Source organism: Festucalex cinctus, chromosome 14 (genome assembly GCF_051991245.1).
Source record: "Festucalex cinctus isolate MCC-2025b chromosome 14, RoL_Fcin_1.0, whole genome shotgun sequence".
In the NCBI taxonomy this organism is placed as follows: Eukaryota; Metazoa; Chordata; class Actinopteri; order Syngnathiformes; family Syngnathidae; genus Festucalex; species Festucalex cinctus.
This window is the reverse complement of record NC_135424.1, coordinates 2,206,210-2,226,725: the sequence shown is the minus strand read 5'-3', so window position 1 is coordinate 2,226,725 and position 20,516 is coordinate 2,206,210. Positions and strand designations below refer to the sequence as shown.

Genomic DNA, 20,516 nt, shown 5'->3' with positions numbered 1-20,516 from the left:
GTATAGTAAGGCTTAAAAAATTAAAAAAAAAAAATAAGACCATGTATAGTAAGGCGTTAAAAAAAAAAAAAACGACCATGTATAATAAGGCGTAAAAAAAAAGACCATGTATAGTGAGGCGTTTAAAAAAAAAAAAAAAAAAGACCATGTATAGTAAGGGGTTAAAAAAACACAAAAAAAAACGACCATGTATAGTAAGGCGTAAAAAAAAAGACCATGTATAGTGAGGCGTTTAAAAAAAACCCAAAAACGACCATGTATAGTAAGGCGTAAAAAAAAATAAAAAATAAAAAAAATAAAACGACCATGTATAGTAAGGCGTTAAAAAAAAAAAGACCATGTATAGTCAGGCGTTTAAAAAAAAAAAAAAAAAAAAAAAAGGAAATAAGAAAAACGGAAACCAATGGCAAGTTTGAAAACCAGCTTTATTAAAAAATATATATATTCTACTCCAGCATGTAAAATGATTTAAATTCAGACCCACACCCCCTTTTCTATCCGTGTTTTAGTCGTGGAGCGCTTGTGTGTGGTTGATGATCATGTGGTTCTGTTTGGCCAGCAGCTGACACACCTGCTGGGCGCTGCTCTGACAGTGGCGGTCCAACTGCTGAAGCCTGCAACACAACACGCACACGCACACAGTTATTGAGTGATACACACAAGTGTGTCGGCCAGCGCGAGAGAAGAAAGAAGAGGAGACTTGAAACAACACTCAACAGCACCACTTGATTAGGGATAACGTCAATTAAGATGACGTCAAATCAGTGGGACAGAAGCCTCCAAAAATGTTGCTTTGACCAAAGTGACATCTAGAATCACTATGTATAGTAAGGCTTTTTTTTTTTTAAACGACCATTACAACAAATAAACAACCATGTATAAGGTAAGATGGTTTTTTTTTGTTTGTTTTGTTTTGTTTTGTTTTGTTTTGTTTTTAAACGACCATGTATAATAAGTCGTATTTTTATTTTTCATTTTTTAAATGACCATGTATAGTTCGTCTTAAAAAAATAAATAAAATAACCATGTATAGTAAGGCGTTAAAAAAAAAAACGAGCATGTATAGTAAGGCGTAAAAAAAAAAAAAGACCATGTATAGTAAGGCGTAAAAAAACAACAAAAAAACAAAAAACGACCATGTATAGTAAGGCGTAAAAAAAAAAGAGCATGTATAGTAACGCGTTAAAAAAAAAACGACCATGTATATAGTAAGGTGTAAAAAATAAATAAATAAAATAAAACCATGTATAGTAAGGCGTAAAAAAAAAAAAAAGACCATGTATAGTAAAGCGTTAAAAAAAAACCCGACCATGTATAGCAAGGCGTAAAAAAGAAATAAATAAAATAAGACCATGTATAGTAAGGCGTTAAAAAAAAAAAAAAAAAAAATAAGACCATGTATAGTAAGGCGTTAAAAAAAAAAAAGACGACCATGTATGGTAAGGCGTTAAAAAAAAAAAAAAAAAAAAACGACCATGTATAGTAAGGCTTAAAAAAAAGAAAAAAAAAGAACATGTATAGTAAGGCGTTAAAAAAAAAAAAAAGACGACCATGTATAGTAAGGCGTAAAAAAAAAAAGACCATTTATAGTAAGGCGTTAAAAAAAAAAAGACCATGTATAGTAAGGCATTAAAAAAAGAAAAAAAACGACCATGTATAGCAAGGCGTTAAAAAAAGAAAAAAAAAAGACCATGTATAGTAAGGCGTTAAAAAAAACAACGTTAAAAAAAGACCATGTATAGTAAGGCGTTAAAAAAACAACGTAAAAAAAAGACCATGTATAGTAAGGCGTTAAAAAAAAAAAAGACCATTTATAGTAAGGCGTAAAAAAAAAAAGACCATGTATAGTAAGGCGTTAAAAATTTTTAAAAAAAGACCATGTATAGTAAGGCGTTAAAAGAAACGACCATGTATAGTAAGGCGTTAAAAAATGAAAAAAAAAAGACCATTTATAGTAAGGCGTAAAAAAAAAAAAAGACCATGTATAGTAAGGCGTTAAAAAAAAAAAAAAAAGACCATGTATAGTAAGGTGTTAAAAGAAACGACCATGTATAGTAAGGCGTTAAAAAAAGAAAAAAAAACGACCATGTATAGTAAGGTGTAAAAAAAAAAAAAGACCATGTATAGTAAGGCGTTAAAAAAAATTTTTTAAAAAAAACGACCATGTATAGTAAGGCGTTAAAAAAGAAAACGACCATGTATAGTAAGGCGTTAAAAGAAACGACCATGTATAGTAAGGCGTTAAAAAAAGAAAAAAAAAAAGACCATTTATAGTAAGGCGTAAAAAAAAAAAAGACCATGTATAGTAAGGCGTTAAAAAAAGAAAAAAAACGACCATGTATAGTAAGGTGTAAAAAAAAAAAGACCATGTATAGTAAGGCGTTAAAAAAATAAATAAAAAAAAAAGACCATGTATAGTAAGGCGTTAAAAAAAAAAAAAAAAAAGACCATGTATAGTAAGGTGTTAAAAGAAACGACCATGTATAGTAAGGCGTTAAAAAAAGAAAAAAAAACGACCATGTATAGTAAGGCGTTAAAAAAGAAAACGACCATGTATAGTAAGGCGTTAAAAAAGAAAACGACCATGTATAGTAAGGCGTTAAAAGAAACGACCATGTATAGTAAGGCGTTAAAAAAAGAAAAAAAAAAGACCATTTATAGTAAGGCGTAAAAAAAAAAAGACCATGTATAGTAAGGCGTTAAAAAAAAAAAAAAAAAAAGACCATGTATAGTAAGGCGTCAAAAAACAAAACAAAAAATGACCATGTATATAAGGCGTAAAAAAAAACAAAAAAAAACAAAAGACCATGTCTCTTCTAGGTTTGGTCATGTGACATTCACAAGCTGAGCTGTGATTGGTTACCTGAGTGCTTGTGATGTCATTTTCAGTCGACAGCAAGTTGCAAAATATGTTTTTAAAGGTACTAATTGTAAATGAAAAATAATGAAAGTATCAAATTAATTATAGAAAAAATATTAACTTTTTATTGCTATAATGGGCTAAATAAGTGAAGTGTTGCACTTTAGTTCAGGAAGAGGAGTGAAAATGCATCAAATAATATAAGATGTTTTTTTTTAAACTCTCATTTTCAGAGGAGCACTTCAAAGTCACCGAATGCAGCGGAAGCGATTGCATTCATTTCGTGCGTGTGCGCGGCAGGCGTGTTAACAGCAAATGCGTGTTTGCGAATGTTGCACTCGGCAGCAGGTTGCATTTTACGACGAGGCGTCTTCGCTGACTTTGCACACTTGCAAAAGGGCGCGAGCTTGGGAAGCCTCTGGAATTTTTGTTTTATTTTTGATTTTTTTTAATGATGAAACCGACTACAGGCGCGTACAAACGATGGTGGACGCTTCATCTCCTCTCAACATGGTGACACGCACACACAGAGTCGTCTCATGTCCTTAACCGCTGCCAACTTGATTTGCAAATGAAAAGTTTTTGGTAAGAAGCGTCGTCCTCGCTTCTGGGGCATGGCAGCGCACTGCGAGTGCGTGCGTGCGCGCATGCGTGGCAGGCAGGCGCCCAGATGAAGCGGCCCTCGCCTCGCCCCGCCCCCCATCAGGGGGCTCGTGGCGCGCCCGCGGTTATAGCAGCGAGCCTGTTCCTCCTTCCCGCGGCCCGTCGCGACCATTTGTTCCATTAAGCAATCTCCTGGAGCCCCACGCGCACACACTTGAACAACTGCTTGCACAGCTCATGGCGCACATGGCCGCCATCCCGCTTTCCAGACGCACGCGCCATCCTCGTTCGCGGGGGCCATATGGCGAGTCAAGCCTGTGGATCCGCGCGCACATCTGCGCGCGTTAAAGACGCTCACACACACACACACACACACAGCGTCCGCGTGCGTGTTAATAATTGGTGAGGCGTCCGGCGAGCGGCTGTGCGCTGACTCAAGGTTTGCGTGGCCGCAACAAAGTGGACGGGCGACAAAGACGAGTGGCAGAAGGAGGCGAGAGATGATGATGATGAAGAGGAGGATGATGATGATGATGAAGATGAGGGCAGCAGGCGGCCACTGGACAAAAACATGCGACAGTTGCATCTTGATTGAAAAAAAGAAAAAAAATGGATGAAAGAGGACATCGAAAGTGTCTCGTCATCTTGATTGATCGAACCTTTTAAATTTCAAGCAGTCACAGGCATTAATTATAGACAAAATATGAACTTTTTACTGCTGCAAAATGCTAAATAAAGTCAAATTTAAAATTACTGACTGATTCATTTTAAATGTGTCTGTATGAGTCATCAATATTTTTAAAGCATAATGATAATCACATTTTTAGCTTTAAATAGTCAGAATTAAAATGATTATTGTGGCATTTTTAATGAAAAAAAATGTGTATGTAAGTGACATTAACTTCTTTTTTTTTCAAATCAGATATATTTATTTTACAATTTTTCAATTTTGTTAAAACATTGTTGAAACCTAATTATTTTATGTATATATATTTTTAAAAATACATCTTGTAACGTTCATTTTTTTTACAATAATGATTTGAATAATCACTTGTTTTCATATTTTTCTGTTCATTTTTTCAATTGAAAATAACAGTTACTATGATATATTGTGCCATTCAATATTTTTTTACATTTTTAAATACTTTTTTTGTAATAATAATTTAATGGCAATTCGGCATTTGTTTTCATTTAATTGTGATATATTATCAAGCACTTTTTAAAAATTGAAATAGTATGACTTTTATTTATGTATTTCAATGGAGCAATATGTTGCAACATTCAACAACTTTCATTCTTATTTATTTTGGTATCTAGTGACATAACATATAGGTAAGAAAAAATTATATTAGCATCTTAAAAGAGGCAACAAATTTTAAATCTGCATATTCCATATGAATTTCCACATTAATTTTTTTTTTTCACTGCAATTTGAGTTTGTGAAGTAAGCCACTTCATTAGGTACACCTGCAGAACTGAACAGCCGCAAAAATAAATAACATTTAAAACTGAACTGAACACTAATTTACCAGACAATGTGTTACAAAAACATGTTCCATATTGGTTTGTAAGCACCCTCATCATCATCATCATCATCATCATCATCATCATCATCATCATCATCCTCACGATGTAAACAACACCGAAATAGTCAAATAAATAATGAAGTGTGTGTTAAAAAACCCCTGTGTCGTTTGGCAGCCGGCTTGGCCCGGTAAAAATACATCAAGCTGATTTTCCAAATGTTTTGCTCTTCGCGGCACAGATTGCGGCGAGGGGGGGAAAGGGAAAGAAAAGGGGGCAGGGACCGGGGGGGGGTTGGGCGGGGTTGAAGGCGCTGGATGGCAAACAGGCCGCTCGCTCGCTCGCTTCACTTGTTAGCGAGTTACACCTTGAGAGGCCTCAGGGCGGCGCCATGGTGCGTTCAAGGCCCCGCGGGGAATCCAGTAACGTTTCTAGAGGCCAACTTGTGCACATTGCGGTCATAGGATGTGATGTTTTCAAGGTTTGGTCATGTGACATTCACAAGCTGAGCTGTGATTGGTTACCTGAGCCCTTGTGACGTCAGTCGACAGCAAGTTGCAAGACTTTTTGTCATTTATTTACGTATTTAGTCATTGATTGATTTAGTCATTTATTTATCTATCAGAATGGCCCAAAACTGCCAAAATTCAAAATGAATAAATGACTAAATAAATGACTAAATAAATAAATATATGACTAAAAGTGAAAATAAAAACAGATTTCCATTTTATATTTATTTTTGTTTAGATATAATTTTCAAATTGTATTTTTTTTAATATTCATTTTTATTTGCACTTTTAGTCATTTATTTATTTATGTAGTCATTTATTTATTTCAAATTTTGGCATTTTCGGTCCTCCATAATTTCGAACATAATTTCGTATGTTGTCATGAAAATCCTCCAAAACGCTCAGAAGCAGCAAATCCGCTGAATGGTATACGAGCATCCAACTCAAAACATCCACACAAGTGGAAAAAAAACAACAAAGACAAAAGCAAAAGTGTGGTCAGGCGTGTTCAAAAGCCAAAAAAAGAAAAAAAAATGTTGACAAGCGCAGCAAACTATCATGAGGATTCATCCGCTGAGTAAAGTGTCAAAGTCGCTAAATGCCAACGCTGATTATCATAGTTCATCTGGGGAAGGCGCCGCCAAGTTTTCGGGCGCCAGCTTCACGGCCCCGCCCGCCCGCGCTCGCTCGCTCGCTTGGCAGCCGCGACAACCTCCTGAGGACGCACGCACACACGCACGCACGCTGAAGAATGCTACCTGCTTGACGAGCTATATTGTTTTGTTTTCTTTTGTTTTGTTTTGTTTTTAGCATGCAGCGTGCGCCTGTCTGCTCGGCGGTCACGAGGCAAGATGCGGTCAGGTGTGCGCGCGTGTCCAGGTGAGGTGCTGGGGCCGAGTGGGACGACAACACCCACACACACTCTGGGCCACATGGGCAGACAGGTAGGCGACATGCCAACAAGCGCCCCCGTGGAAAGCAACTCACGCACACGCGCGCATACCAAGACTGAAGTACGGAAGCCAAAAGCAAATATGGAAGCACTTTAAGCGCTGACGGAATTGTCGATAGACGACCACGTAGTTTATGCATCTGCAGTCATACGTTCCAAAATTGGCCAAAACAAAACTTTGGGTTGCGTGCACAAGTTGCCTCATCGCCCAATCAGCTTCAAGGATTGTACTGAAGGCCCCGCCTTTCCCAAGCCGATCACATTGGAACAGTCCCAACACGGATCCTTTGAGTGATTCACATTATCATTGCCAGGTTGGGTACGTCAGAGGCAATGCACAGTTTAGTTATACTCCATTTAAAAAAAATTGTACTTTATATATATATAAACGTACAGAAGCATATTGCATTCACTTGAAAAAAAAAAATCGTTTTTTTTTGGGGAGCTTTGTTTTTTTGTTGTTTTTTTGAGTATTTTTTTTTCTTTTTTTTTGTCTTTCTGAATATTTTTTCTTCCATTTTACTGAATATTTTTTGTGTCATAAAAAAATATTCCAAAAAACAGGGGGGAAACTTAAAAAAAAAAAAAAAAAAAAAAACGGAAAAAAAAGTTATTCCAAAAAAAACAGAAAAAAAAAAATATTCCGAAAAACTGAGCACCAACTTCTGTTTTTCAGAGTCAATTTTAATTAATTAATTAATTAATTAATTAATGTATTTCTTTATTTTACCTCTGAACTCCAAGTGACTTGTTGCAGACCACTGACCTGTATATGGACTGGATAGCCAGTGCAAGCCGTTGAAGTCACAGGGCGGCCATCTTGTTACTCCCACCTCGGAGCAGACTAAAGTTGGTGCTCTCTGTTTTTTGGAATACTTTTTTTTCTGTTTTTGTTTTTTTTTTATAATGTTTTTCCCCCTGTCTTTCTGAGTAATTTTCCCTCCTTTTTTTCTGAATATTTTTTATGACAGAAAAAAATATTCAGTAAAACAGAAAAAAATATTTTAAAAAAACAGAAAAGAATTACTCAAAAAAAAACAAACAAAGCTTCCCAAAAAAAAAAAAAGTCAGGAGAACTTTTTTCAATATGCTTCCGTACAAATGCTCAGTTCAGCGGTCACAGGATGAACTCGGCTTTTTCTTTAGCTTTTAACATACAGGATGACATTATATGCTTTATTGTTGTTGAAACCTTAACTATGGCGGCAGTACACTGTCGCATGTGCGTGCGTGCGTGCGTGCGTACCTGTTCGTCATGGTATGATGCACCCGTCCGTGCTGAACACACTGTTTCTCCATGTTGGAGCAGCGTGCTCTCATATTCTTCACTGTGTCCTGAAGGTGTTGATTCGCCACAGCCAGCTGCTCCACTTCCCGCCTACACACGCACGCACACAAAATACAAGAACATTTGAATGTTACAAGACAAAAGTTATTGAGAGGTAAAAGTGCATTTTATACAAATGATGTCGTAAAAATTCCTGGAACTGTGGCAATAAAGTGGACCTCTTTTCTCATAATTAAGATTTTTGCTTTTGCTCTCGAAAATCAACTTATTTACTTTATTCTTGGAATATTTTATTTTAAATACAGTTTTGTTTTCCTTGTAATTTTTACAGTTGACTTGTTTGCATGTGTTGTCTTCGTAGTAATTGCACGGCTACGTGAAAAGGTTTCCGTCACTGTGTGAGACGCACTTGAACCTCGAGGGCCCCCGTAGCCCATTTTCTGCTTCAACGGCACCGGGCGGACCTCATCACACCGCCCGCGTGTGCGTGCGCGTCGCCACTGTGGCTGTCCAGCAGGACTTTAACCGCTACACTTGGCTTGGACTCCAGGAGCTCAAACAGCCAGAGGCCCGCACGCACGCACGCACGCGCGCGCGCGCACGCACGCACGCTGACGCCACTGTACTGCGGCTCACCTACCAAACGCACACTCGCTACTTGACGTGTGTAGATTGCCTCAAATGAAAGCGCATTGAACGCATTGTTAGCATGTTAGCGTGTGTGCGTTTGTTGTGGCTGGTGAAGGCAGCGCGCGGCGGTCTGTCAGGGCCAGATTGGAGGCCGTCATGTGACTAATGCGCAGCACAGCTCCAACAGCTGACAGAACGCTGGGCCCAGGGTCACTGTCGTACACGGACTCGCACACGCATGTAGATGTGGCGCGCACGCACACGCACACACACGTGCAAACAACAACAGGCAGACTCATCCGCACGGCAGATGGAGAGGCAGGCAGGCCTGCTGTGACTCCACTAGCATCAGGTTCAACACGAAAACAGGTCAGGCAGGAGAAGGGAGCATGTATGTAGCATGTCGTCCGGTCAGTAACATGTAGTTAGTCACGGAACAAATTCAACTTCTCTTAATAAGGCATCACTGCGATATCCAAACGTCAACCACACAATATCGCCTTCTTATCTTTTTTACTCCTATTTTAAATGGCAGGTTTACCTCTTCACTCGCCGATACATTTTTAAGCAGCATGTAGCATTTATCTAGTACAAAATAAATAATACTAATAATAATGTTGTAAGTTTAATGAATGATTCAGAAAGTCGCATGTAGCATTTTAAGCAAGTTAAAAGTAGCATTTAATATGTAGCATGTAGCATTTATTGGGTCATAATTAAGTAACGTAATATTTTTAACTAGCATGTAGCATTTACTAAACATAGCATTTAGTACCATACGTCGCATGTAGCATTTAGTGAGTTAAAAGTAGCATTTGTTGGGTCCGTACAATTTAGTAACATGTAGTATTTTTAGCTAGCATGTAGAATTTACTAAACGTAGCTTTTAGTAAGTCGCATGTAGCATTTAGCAAGTTGTAAGTTAGCAAGTTGTGTGATTAAGGGCTATAGAAATAAACTTGACTTAAACTTGACTTGACTTAAAAGTAGCATATATGTAGCATGTAGCATTTATTGGGTCAAACAATTTAGTAACATCTAATAATTTTAACTAGCATGTAGCATTGACTAAACGTAGCATGTAGTAAGTTGCATGTAGCATTTAGTACGTTAAAAGTAGCATTTAATATGTAGCATGTAGCATTTATTGGGTCAAACAATTTAGTAACATGTAATATTTTGAACTAGCGTGTAGCATTTACTTAACGTAGCATTTAGTAAGTCGCATGTAGCATTTTGTAAGTCTGTAACTATAGCACTGAATATGTAGCATGTTAGCAGTTACTGTTTCAAAAGTAGCATTTGGCATGTAGTATTGCATTAATTAAAAAAAAAAAAAAAGTGTTTATTTTTTGCTGGAATGAGTGGAAACTGTACCCAATGCACTGAAACAAGAAGAATTATTGTATTTGCCAATCCCAAATTATTACGATGAACTAGCATGTCTTTTTTTTTGTTATTTTTGTTTTTTCATTGCTATTCATGTATTCACCGTCTATTTCCGGTCATCTGCTCCAGCGTGGCTCCCAGCGTGCGGCACTCCTCCTTCAGCTTCTTGATGAGGGAATTCTGGGAAGACAGGAGTTCGTCCAGCTCACCAACTGCACGCACACACAGCAAACATACAGAACAAATGAGTGCCGTCTGGCGGCCGTTCAGAGATGAAATGCAAACAAAAAAAGTTGCAGCAAACGTACATATGTTTTTACATTGCAACGTTAAAAGGTGACAAGGTGGCTCGGTTGTCCCCCGTGCGCCCTTTGCCGCCTTCTCCTCTTTCTGAACACTCCAACAACGGGCTTTCATCCCGCCTTTGAAAGCAGCCGCGCACGCGCTCGCCAACATATGTTTGCTCTTCTTCGGAAACAAACGGCTAATAACAATGGCGCATTTTTTTTTTTTTTGTTTGTTTTTGTTTTTTTGGATGGCGGCGATGGCGCTCCACCTGCTCCCACATTCGCGCACCATCAGGCACAAGCAGCAATCAAATGAAAAGAAGGACAAGGCCGTGTCTTTGAAAAGTTTATTTTGCTAACAGTACATATGGAGAGCACAAAAAAATGTTTGGTTGAAGTAAAGTCATAATGTTACCAAGTTTAAATATTACGAGAATAAAGTAAATGTCGGAATGACAACATTCTCGTTGAAATATTCATTCTTGCTAGTCATAAAATGAAAGTCTTTTCTTGTAAAATTACAGAACTTTTTTTTGCATAGCTACAATTCTGTAAAATGAAGCAATTTTTTTTTGTAAAATTTCAGAATTTTTAGTGGGTGAAATGACAGCTTTATTTTGGTGATGCGTTGGCGGTACGCTGACCTGAGCTCATCAAGCAATTTACTCAAATGCCAAATTGTGAGTGAAATGCGAGATACTGTGCAGATATTGTGGTGTTCTCTGCTGCCACCTAGCGGCAGCGTATCTCAACCTCGCTTGCGCCTTCAGTTTGACAAAGCGAAGCAAACAAAAAAAAATAAAAAATACAGAAATAAATTGGGTAGCATTGTAGATTTATTCTTACAATATTAAAAGCATTTGTTTTGTTTTTTTACAAAATTACAGCTTGCAAAATTTTATTATCATAATATTTCAACTTCTTTCCTTGTAAAATTACAGCAAATTGCTTGCTTTTTTTTTGTGGAAAATTATAACTATGCTGAAAATATTTTGATTAAAGAAGATTAAAAATTCACTCAGAATATTTTGGCTTTATTTTGGCAATAGGCAGAATTTTAATTTAGCTATTTTAGCTTTTGTTCCTTTGGAAAATTAAAAAAAAAATTTTTTTTTACCTCTTTATATATAGTTTACAACTTCCTCCCTTTGTATTTATTTTTTTCCTTCATAAAATTACATTTATTTCTCTTAGAATTATTACTTTAGGCTTTTTTCCCCGCATTACAATTTCAAACTTAATTCACAGAACAAGTAGTAGGAGTAATAAGTAGGCTTTTTTTTTATTTCTTGTAAAATGTCATCCTTTTTTACAACATAAACTTACATTCTTCTTGAAATATTTTGAATTTTATCTTGCAATATTTCTGCATTTCTCAATGACTTTATTTCCCACAGTTATTTATTAGTGTCTCATTACTTCTATTCGACTTCCGTCATAAAAACATTAAATGTGCCAAACATGGCAAGTCTGCAATGATGCTTGCCTAACTTTGACAAGCTTCATCTGGTGGGGACACACGCGCGCGCGCGCACGCACGCACGCACGCACGCACGCTAAAGTTTTGGCCCGAGTGTGAAAAAGTTGCGCTGAAGAATGCTAATTAGGCGAGCAGGCTTTGAATGCGTCTGGCCGCGCGTAGGCCAAAAAGAACCCTGGGACACAGAAAGCCCGGCAGAACTGGCACTGGAAACAAACAACAGCCAAAGCCATGGTGGGGGGGCGAGGGAGTGAAGGAGGGAGGGGGAGAAATATCTGATGTCATCTCGAGGCGGCTCTGTATGCATGTATTTAAAAAAAAACAGGAATATGAAAAAAAAAATGGATGGATGGAAAGAGAGCAAAAAAAAAAAAAGCTCATTATGGCGCTCGTCTGTGGGAGCGGCGAGAGGAAGTGATGCGAGTGACTAAAGGACGTCCACCATACACCCCCCCCCCCCCCCCTCCTTCCCTCCCTCCATGTTTCCTGCTGTGCTCTGATGTCAGCTCTCTTTAGACAACATGTGTGCCACCGCCACGTGCCAGGAAACAAACCCTTTGTTTACGCTTCCTCTTCCCGCCAAACCTCCCTCCGTTGGCCTCTTTTTTTTTTTTTTTCCTTCAAGTGGGAGCGGGCCGCCTAGTTGCGAAGGAACGCGCAGGTAAGGGAAATGACGAGGAGGGGTGTGTTGGGGGGGGGTATTTATGGAGCCAGATGGTGCCACAGATGTGCAAGCAGCAGTAGCTCGGATGTGCACTTGATTCTTCCTAAAATTTACAAATTTGAGAATTGTAAAACAATTTTTTTTTTTTTTAGTACATTTACATTTTTTCACCCCAAATTTCATCGTTTTTTTCCTCATCAAATTGCAATGCTATTCTTGTCATATTGTGATTGTTTTGCTTTATAAAATTATATTTGTGGGGGGAAAAAAATCCCCTTCTAAAAATGTCTTCTTTTTTTTTGCTTTGCAAAATGTTCATTTTATTATTGAAATATTTGTGCTCCTTTCCTCAATTTTAATTTTTTTTAAATTCATTATGAAACCTGTTTTCTCCCCACTGTATTTTTTTTTTTGCCTAATACACTTGCAAAAATGGTTTTCTATTATACTACAGTTGTATTCCAATAATTGATTTTTTTTTCCCCTTATGAAAATGTTTTTTCCCCATGATAAAACTAAAAGAATTTTCTTGCAGCATCGTTTTTCCTTGTAAAAGTATTCATTTAAATTCTAATAATAATAATAATAATAATAATAAAGTAAAATTAAGTAAAGTAAAATGACAATTTACTCATTTATTTTCGCCCCATCAAAAAAAATCACAATTTCTTTCAATTCTCCCAATATTTCGACTTTCTCAATTAAAATCACGACTTCTTTATAACATTTTTCTATTGTAAAAATACAATTCCGATTCTCTTTGGGAAATTAAAGCATTCGTCTCATAAAGTCACAGTATTACGTTCATAGATTTTTTTTTTTTTTTTTGCAAATTTGCACTTTCACTTCCAGTGCCCTCTACAAGCACTTCCGTATACATGCACATCTTGCAAAGAGAGGAATATTTTATAAAAATGTAGTCAGGCCATCATCTTTGCTGCAAACAGCATCGGGCCCGGCGCAGGTAAAGAAAAAGGAGGAGAAGGATCCAGATGGTGCGACAGTTGCATGAGCAGGAGCCGCTGAGCCGCAGCGGGCACTCTGACCTGTCCTGGTCACCTTCCACGCCGCCGCTTCCTCCTCTGACGCGAGCAGGCGCCATGCTGCTGCCGCGACTTATCCATTTTCTATGACGCTTATCCTTGTTAGGGTCACAGGGAACTGCGGACGATTCCGGCTAAATGGAAGCAGGCCAGCTCTATTTCCTATATTTCTGAAAATGACCCAGTACCCAATATCCCGGGGTAAGGGGAAACTCAACAAACAAAAAGTGTACTGCACTTCCCTCCTTCCTCTCTTTAGTTTTTCCTCTGGTTTCTTGAGATCGTTTTAATTTGTTGGAATTTAGAGGTTTCTGGGGTTGGCGTAAGATTTTGTAACCATGATGAAGGCAGGAAGTGTTTGGTTGGTGCTGGATTGTACTTTGATTTATCTTTCTTTTCTTTTTCTCTTTTCTGACTTTTTCTCTGGTCTCCTGACAGTCTGAACCTCACGACCCTGGCGAGACTCTGAAGTATCCGGTTAAGGTGAAGACTAATGGGATTTTTATTAGGTTTTAGGTGAATTAATGAGTATAAATTTACACGTACTTGCACGCACGCACATACGCACACACAAACACGTAAAAAAAAAAAAAAAAAAAAAAAGAGAGAGCAATGATGATAAGACGTTGAATCGGTATTGAATAAACAATTCTGAGCTCTCTCTAAAAAAATAAATAAATAAATAAATAAATAAATATTAAAAAAAAAAAAAAACGGTGAGGCTGCCCATATAAAAGGATGACGACTTCCTGGTTTACGGGGATACTGACTGACCTCTCTGCAGATGCTGCGCCTCCATTTGCCGCAACAGCGCCGCCATCTCGCCCTCGCGCTGGCGCCACGCGCGGCCCGCGGACGCCATCTTGTCCTCGTGAGCTCTCGCCGCCGTCTCGCCGTCCTCTCTGGAGAGACACACACACAAATGCAAGGACACTCAATGCACGTGGAATTCACATCGTGAGAAGAAAACGCGAATCTGTTCCTGCACCATTAAAAAAAAAAAAAAAAAAAGTTTTTGTTTTTTTTTTGGGTGAAGAAAATACTACGAAGAAAACGCAATTAAGGAAACTGTAAAGAAGACAAACTGGTTTTAGAAAGTATAACACTGGACATAGTGTAGTGTTGGATGTGTGCCTTTAAGGGGTGTGGTCAAGTGAGTGACATCACAGTCTGGAGTAAATTTGCATGAGCGTCAAAGTTATCAAAAACTGACAAAAAAAAGAAATACATTTGAGATAAAATTGAAAAAAAAATGAAATAAAATAAAAATGAAGGTGCTTTTAAAAAAAATGTAGAGAAACTACATTTTACTCACGTTAATAAAACAAACTGACAATGGTAAAAATATCCTTCGTTTTCATCCTTGTCAAAACAATTTCATATTTTAAGACATTTAAAATGAACACTGAAGGCTCATGTTCAGTGTTGATTTTAAACGTCTTATAAATGTAATACATAAATTACTGCATGGCCGCGTAGAAGACGGTTCAGTCATTCGGGAATTGAAGTTAACTTCACTTTATTACAATACTATTTTTTGTGAACTAAAACTAATACTAAAACTAATGAAAACTAAACTAAAACAAAGCATTAATTAAAAAGAAGTGCTCAAAAGATTAATTAAAATTTAATGTTTTTTTTTTAAAAGTGCAAACAAAATAAAAACTAATTATATAAAATTACCATCGTTTAATGTCTTTTCAGTGTGTGGGAGTTTTTTTAACTTTTTTTTTTTAAATGTGAGCTCTTAAATCACAAATTTTCACCACATTTACATGTATGTGGGGCAAATATAAAGTATATAGTGGTGCACTGGTAAAACAAAATCATCTTTGATGATGAACTTTAAAATCAGAATCTTCTATATAGGCCACACGTTAAAAACACAAAAGAATTTGTCTCCTGTAGTTCGAGCCACTCGCAGACATTTTCAGCAACAAACGAGTCGTTATTGTTACGTTATTCTGTGGAGGCCATTCGGAGCAACCTCCAAAATAAAAGCGCACTAACTACATTCTATTTCGTCTTGATCAGTTGCAGGGCAGTGGAGAAAAGTGAATCGAATCACTTCAATTCCTCCCTGCCAATTGCCGCGGATACGACGACAAACGGGCGCAGGTAACGGCTGCGACAAAGAAAAGGTGCGCGCATCCTGGCCGTCCGTCTGTCGGAAGCAAAACTTTCCCAACAAGTGCAGCCGCGTGCCAGCAACAGACGCACGCACACAAAAGACCAGAAGAACGGGGGGGGGGGGACTACAAAGACAGCGAGAGAGCGATGACAAATAAACACAACTCTTCCTGAAGTCCAAAGAGGCGCTAATGAAGAGAGAATTCTCCAGTTCAAGTGAAAACTTTTCTCCCCTGCAGCGCTTGGCCTGCATCTCTAAAGTGACCGCGTCTGTCTGTTCCATCCTGCCGGCGCGCGCGCGCACGTGTGTGTGCGTCCTCCTGCTGTCCTGCTGTCTGGGGTGTGAAAGCGGGTGGCGCCGCCGTGCAGGGGACACGGGGATATTGCGTCTGCGTGTGTGTGTGTCTGAGTGGGTGAGCGGAACACCCGCTGGGTTTGAACAGCAGCCTGAGCCACCAAAGCGCACACCAGGGCTCAGCGGGAGATGGCGGCCAGGCATTGCCAGCCATTTGGTCCTGCAAGAGGTTCCAGGGGGGGCCGTGTGTACTTTGGTGCTTCTGTGTGTGTGTGTGTGTGTGTGTGTGCACGATTGAAGAGTAGGATGAGGAGGAGGACCAGACCTGTTTACCCACCAATTAGCATCGCACGCCACGCCAGAAAGTTCCAGCAGTCCGTTTAACAGCGCGGCGGCGGCGAACAGGACGAGAAAAGCAAAAGCAAACAGAGCGCCACCTCTTCTTCGCAAAACAACTTTTTTTTACACGTTTATATGAGTGTGACAAATATACCACTAGAAACAACATTTTTGAGGTAAAATAGTCCTTTCAAGGAAGAAGTATCAGCGTAGAACTGTCAATGTGGAGTAAACATTTTTTGACCGGCGAGTATGTTCAAATATATTTGAATGTACTTACAAATACGTTCAAACATACTCTGTAATTCGTTAAACATACAAATATGTTCAAACATATCGCAACATAAGTTGAAACATATTCCCAAATACGGCCAAACATACTGACAAATACGTTCAAATATATTCGCGAATACGTTCAAAAAAGACCGGTGAGTATCTTTGAACATACTCACAAATATGTCTGAACATGTCGCATAATAATTTAAAACACATTCCCCAAATAGAGTCAAACATGCTCCTAAATATGCTCAAACATATCGTAAAATAAGTTCAAACAAGTTCTCAAATACGGTCAAATATACTCGCAAATACGTTCGAACGGACTCGCAAGTATGTTTCAATGTATTCGCAAATACATTTCTACATATCGCAAAATAAGTTCAAACATACTCCCAAATATGTTCAAATGTACTCTCAAATATGTTCAAACCTATCGCAAAATAAGTTCAATTATTCTCAAATACATACTCTCAAATACGGACTCGCGAATATGTTTGAATGTACTTGTCGCAAATACATTTTTTAACGTATCGCAAAATAAATTCAAACATACTCACAAAGATGTTCAAACATTCTGCCAAATATTTTCAAACATACTCTCAGTCTCAAATATGTTCAATCATACTCCCAAATATGTTTAAACATACTCTCAAATACGTTCAAAAAAGACTGGCGAACAAATATGTTCGTACATATCGCAAAATACGTTCAAACATACTCTCAAGTACGCTCAGACTCGCGAATATGTTCAAACATACTCGCAAATACTTTCGAACATACAAGTATGTACAAACATTCGCTCAAATATGTTCAAACATGCACGCAAACACATTTAATAATCTCAAAAATACGACCAGACATACAAATATGTTCGAATGTACATTATGGGGAAAACGCAGAACCTAAATAATGCAGTGCAGACATAATAAATCATAAAAGTTTCGAATAAAGAATGTGTTTTTACTTACTTTTCAAACATATTTGTATAATGTGGGCCAAATGCTTTAAAAAAAACTCGCATATACATAAGTAATACACCGTGGTATTATGGGAAAATATGCTAATTTTGTAGCATTTAGCCTACCAGTCGTTTGAACGTATTGAAAATACATTCGAAAAACAAAATGTTACTGAAAAAGCAGAGCCTTGTACAGATTTTCCGGATTGCGGCAGATGTCCGTCGTAACACGGATTGCGTTGGACCTTGGGAGGTTGTGCTGTTCTCCAGAAAGTTTGCTGGAGGACACGTCGGGTCATCAAACGGACCTTCTTCATCTGCCTGAGTTTGATTTGATCGCATCCAAACAGCAGGTCATTAGCATACAACCATCAAAGCGCCTCTCGTTTGTGGGCTGGAGAGGAACCAGCGTGCCGGGTCCATAATGTAGCAAGGCCCTGATGCGGACACACGCGCACGCACGCGCGCACACGCCGGCTCTGGACAAGCGTCAGTTACCAGGCGGGCCAAAGGCCAAAGCTGGGATGTTTGTGGCTGAGCAGCCAGGTGCAGTGGCTGCTGGGTAAAGAGAGAGCGGTGGTCGGGGGGGGGGGGGGGGGGGGGCGCTGGGCAGGAGCAGCATAAGTGGGCACTATTCAAGCTGTCGGCCATTAGACGGGGAGGGGGTCGGCCCGGCTCGGCCCGACCCAGAGTTTGCGGCGCCCCGCGGTGCCGGCGACGTCCCGCGCCAGCAGCGCCAAATGCTGCTTTATTAGAGGAGCGGCAGAAATTGGAGTCAGATGGTGGACTTGGAGGAGACACTCGCTCATAACGGGCCCATGTTTGTACAAAGACCCACAAGCACAATGACGCTTTTTTTTTTCTTTTTCTTTTTTTTACAGCACATCACACAAAAGTCACACCAACACGCAGCAACTTTTGTGCTCGGAGACGAGCAGTCACACTCGTGCCATTGTTCGGCAAAGGAGGAGAAGAGATGGCTTGATTGACAGTACAAAACATATCAACGCATTCTGGACGGTTATGTTGCCTCCTTTTGTGATTTCAAAATGATACTTGAACCATTTTGGATGGACTAAAATGAATAACATATCAAATGTAAGAATTAAAGGTTGTCAGCGCTAATTTGAGTTCATTTAAAAGTTTGCTTTAACGCCACTAATTATTGACCGCCCCTTTTACTTGGAAAATCTGTACTGGGGGAATTCCAGACACATCCATGTCAAAATTTAGCAGTAATAAATTTCATAATAATCCACAGATTTAGAGTGATTGGGGGTCAAGTTGTATTTTACAATTTTAAAAATGTGCAGAATTCCACAAGTTACCTCATGTTAAAGATTAGATAGGTCTTAACTCATTTGGTCCCCAAAACGTATAAAAGTTATATTTTAAATATTACCAGTGTCCCAAAGATGTATTTATACGTTTGTTTTAAAATGTTTTTATGCTAAAGTATACAGAAGGTTTTGATGCAGCCTCTGAATTCAAGAGAAGAGTTGAAGCGATGGTAGTTATTACAAAAACGGCCAGCAGGTGGCAGCAGAGTATAAGAGATCAACCGGGGCCATGTTGTAACAAGCCGTTTTCTCCACAGTTTTAACCAGTTTTGTGAATAATGATGAAAAACTTAGCTATATTGTAATGCTAATTGCTGCAAAACGGAAACCGATAGAAATGTACTTTTTTTTTCCCTGATGAAAGAAGAGACTCTAGTCTTTCTTTTGGTAGGTTCCATGTTTTTATAGGATTAGAACAAAATATTCTGGGGGGCCTTACAAAATCAGTGAAAATCCAGTGTAAAAAAAAATAAAAATAAAATAAAATAAATAAATAAATAAATAAAAAAGCCGGTAGCGAAAGGGGTTGCTTCAGTGAAAAAGGCTGGGAGTGAATGAGTTAATATGAAATGAAAAATGCACTGAGCTGTCAGCAACATCTTACAAATGCAATTATGCCATCTAGTGGCAGAAAAGCGACATCAACACAAATCAATATCACATTTTTTATTTTTTTTTACAGTACATCTTCTTAATTTTAACTCAATTTTATAAATTATGAAATTAAAGTATCAATGACTAAAAGATGCTCAAGTGAAGCAGAGTTAAAAAAAATTAAAGTGTGTGGTGCTTTTTTTTGTTTGTTTGTTTATAAACAAATTCCATATTGAAATAAAACATTTCCATCACAATTTCAAGACGTGACGGTATTACGTATTGGTTAACTGTTATCAAACTGAAATGTTAGCTTGCACTCGTATGCTGAAAAAAAAAAAAAATGGTATTGTGCATCAATACTGACAATTCAGTGCTAGAAAATAATTTTGCATTGCCATTTCAATGAGCGAATCGATTCGAAATGAGTCAGAACAAAAATAGTCAAGGTAGCGCCGCACATATAACGACGCCGTTTCACGAAGCACCGTGCAATTGCTTAAAACTGAAATATGTGGGAGTCATACTGTACTATATTAGCTGCTGACTGTTTCTGCGATGATTCATTCCAGGTGGACTATTCCAACATACGCAGCATCTATTTATGACGGGCAACGTCAATTTAGACCGTATTAATATTCATCTCGTGCGGATCTGTCTGCCAAGCGCATGGAAAGCACATGAGAGAGAAAACGCTGCAGAGAGGAAGAAAAAAAATGGATGAGGGGGGGGGGGGGACACAAAAAATGACATATTGAACATCATTTATTGACGCCACGTGTAACAAATTGCTTTGTGTTTGGTTTTGAGCGCGCCTGCGGGTCACGCCGACATATGACACACAGAGGCGGCCTGATGTAGCCCGCAGACCCCCTTCATCTGTCTCGCTCTCCTCCATTCCATCCCCCCTCCCACCTTTTTTTTTTTCCTGTAACTAAACTGGCTGTGTCTCTCTCCATCTGCCGGTTCTTCCTTCAGCGGCCATGCACCTGTTCACACCTCCTCTCCTGTTGGCCACCTCCTCTCTTTATCTCTCCATCCCTCCCTCCGCTCGCCGCAGCGCTGCCAGGCTCGTCCCTGGCGCGGCTTGGCGCTCTGTCATTCAATCCATCTGTCGGCGAGTCAACTTTGTTTACAGGCGGCGGCCCGAGCCTCTTTTCTTCATCAAGGATGAGCTCGCCGCCAAACCCCCCCGCCGCTGCCGCTGGACTGTACTGTACTGTACTGTACTGTACCCCGACTCCGCCTTCCCGCCGAGCCACATCGGAATACCGACAGCACAAGCCGGTAAATATCTAAATATGTTTAAGGCATCTCAAAAGCTACTCTACTACGAAAAGTCCTCTGACGGG

General features: G+C 38.9%; 1 protein-coding gene across 1 annotated transcript in view; it reads right to left on the bottom strand.

Annotated features, from left to right (window-relative positions):
* Positions 1-406: 406 nt before the first annotated feature.
* The window catches only part of sdccag8 (SHH signaling and ciliogenesis regulator sdccag8), a 38,152-nt gene continuing 18,042 nt past the window's right edge, over positions 407-20,516 (bottom strand). Inside the window, exons 14-17 of the mRNA XM_077496350.1 lie at positions 14,004-14,131; positions 9,859-9,967; positions 7,695-7,826; positions 407-614 (exon numbers count right to left, since the gene is read on the bottom strand). Coding sequence (XP_077352476.1) covers positions 506-614; positions 7,695-7,826; positions 9,859-9,967; positions 14,004-14,131 — 478 coding nt within the window. The 3' untranslated portion in view covers positions 407-505. The remainder of the gene's footprint in view (positions 615-7,694; positions 7,827-9,858; positions 9,968-14,003; positions 14,132-20,516) is intronic.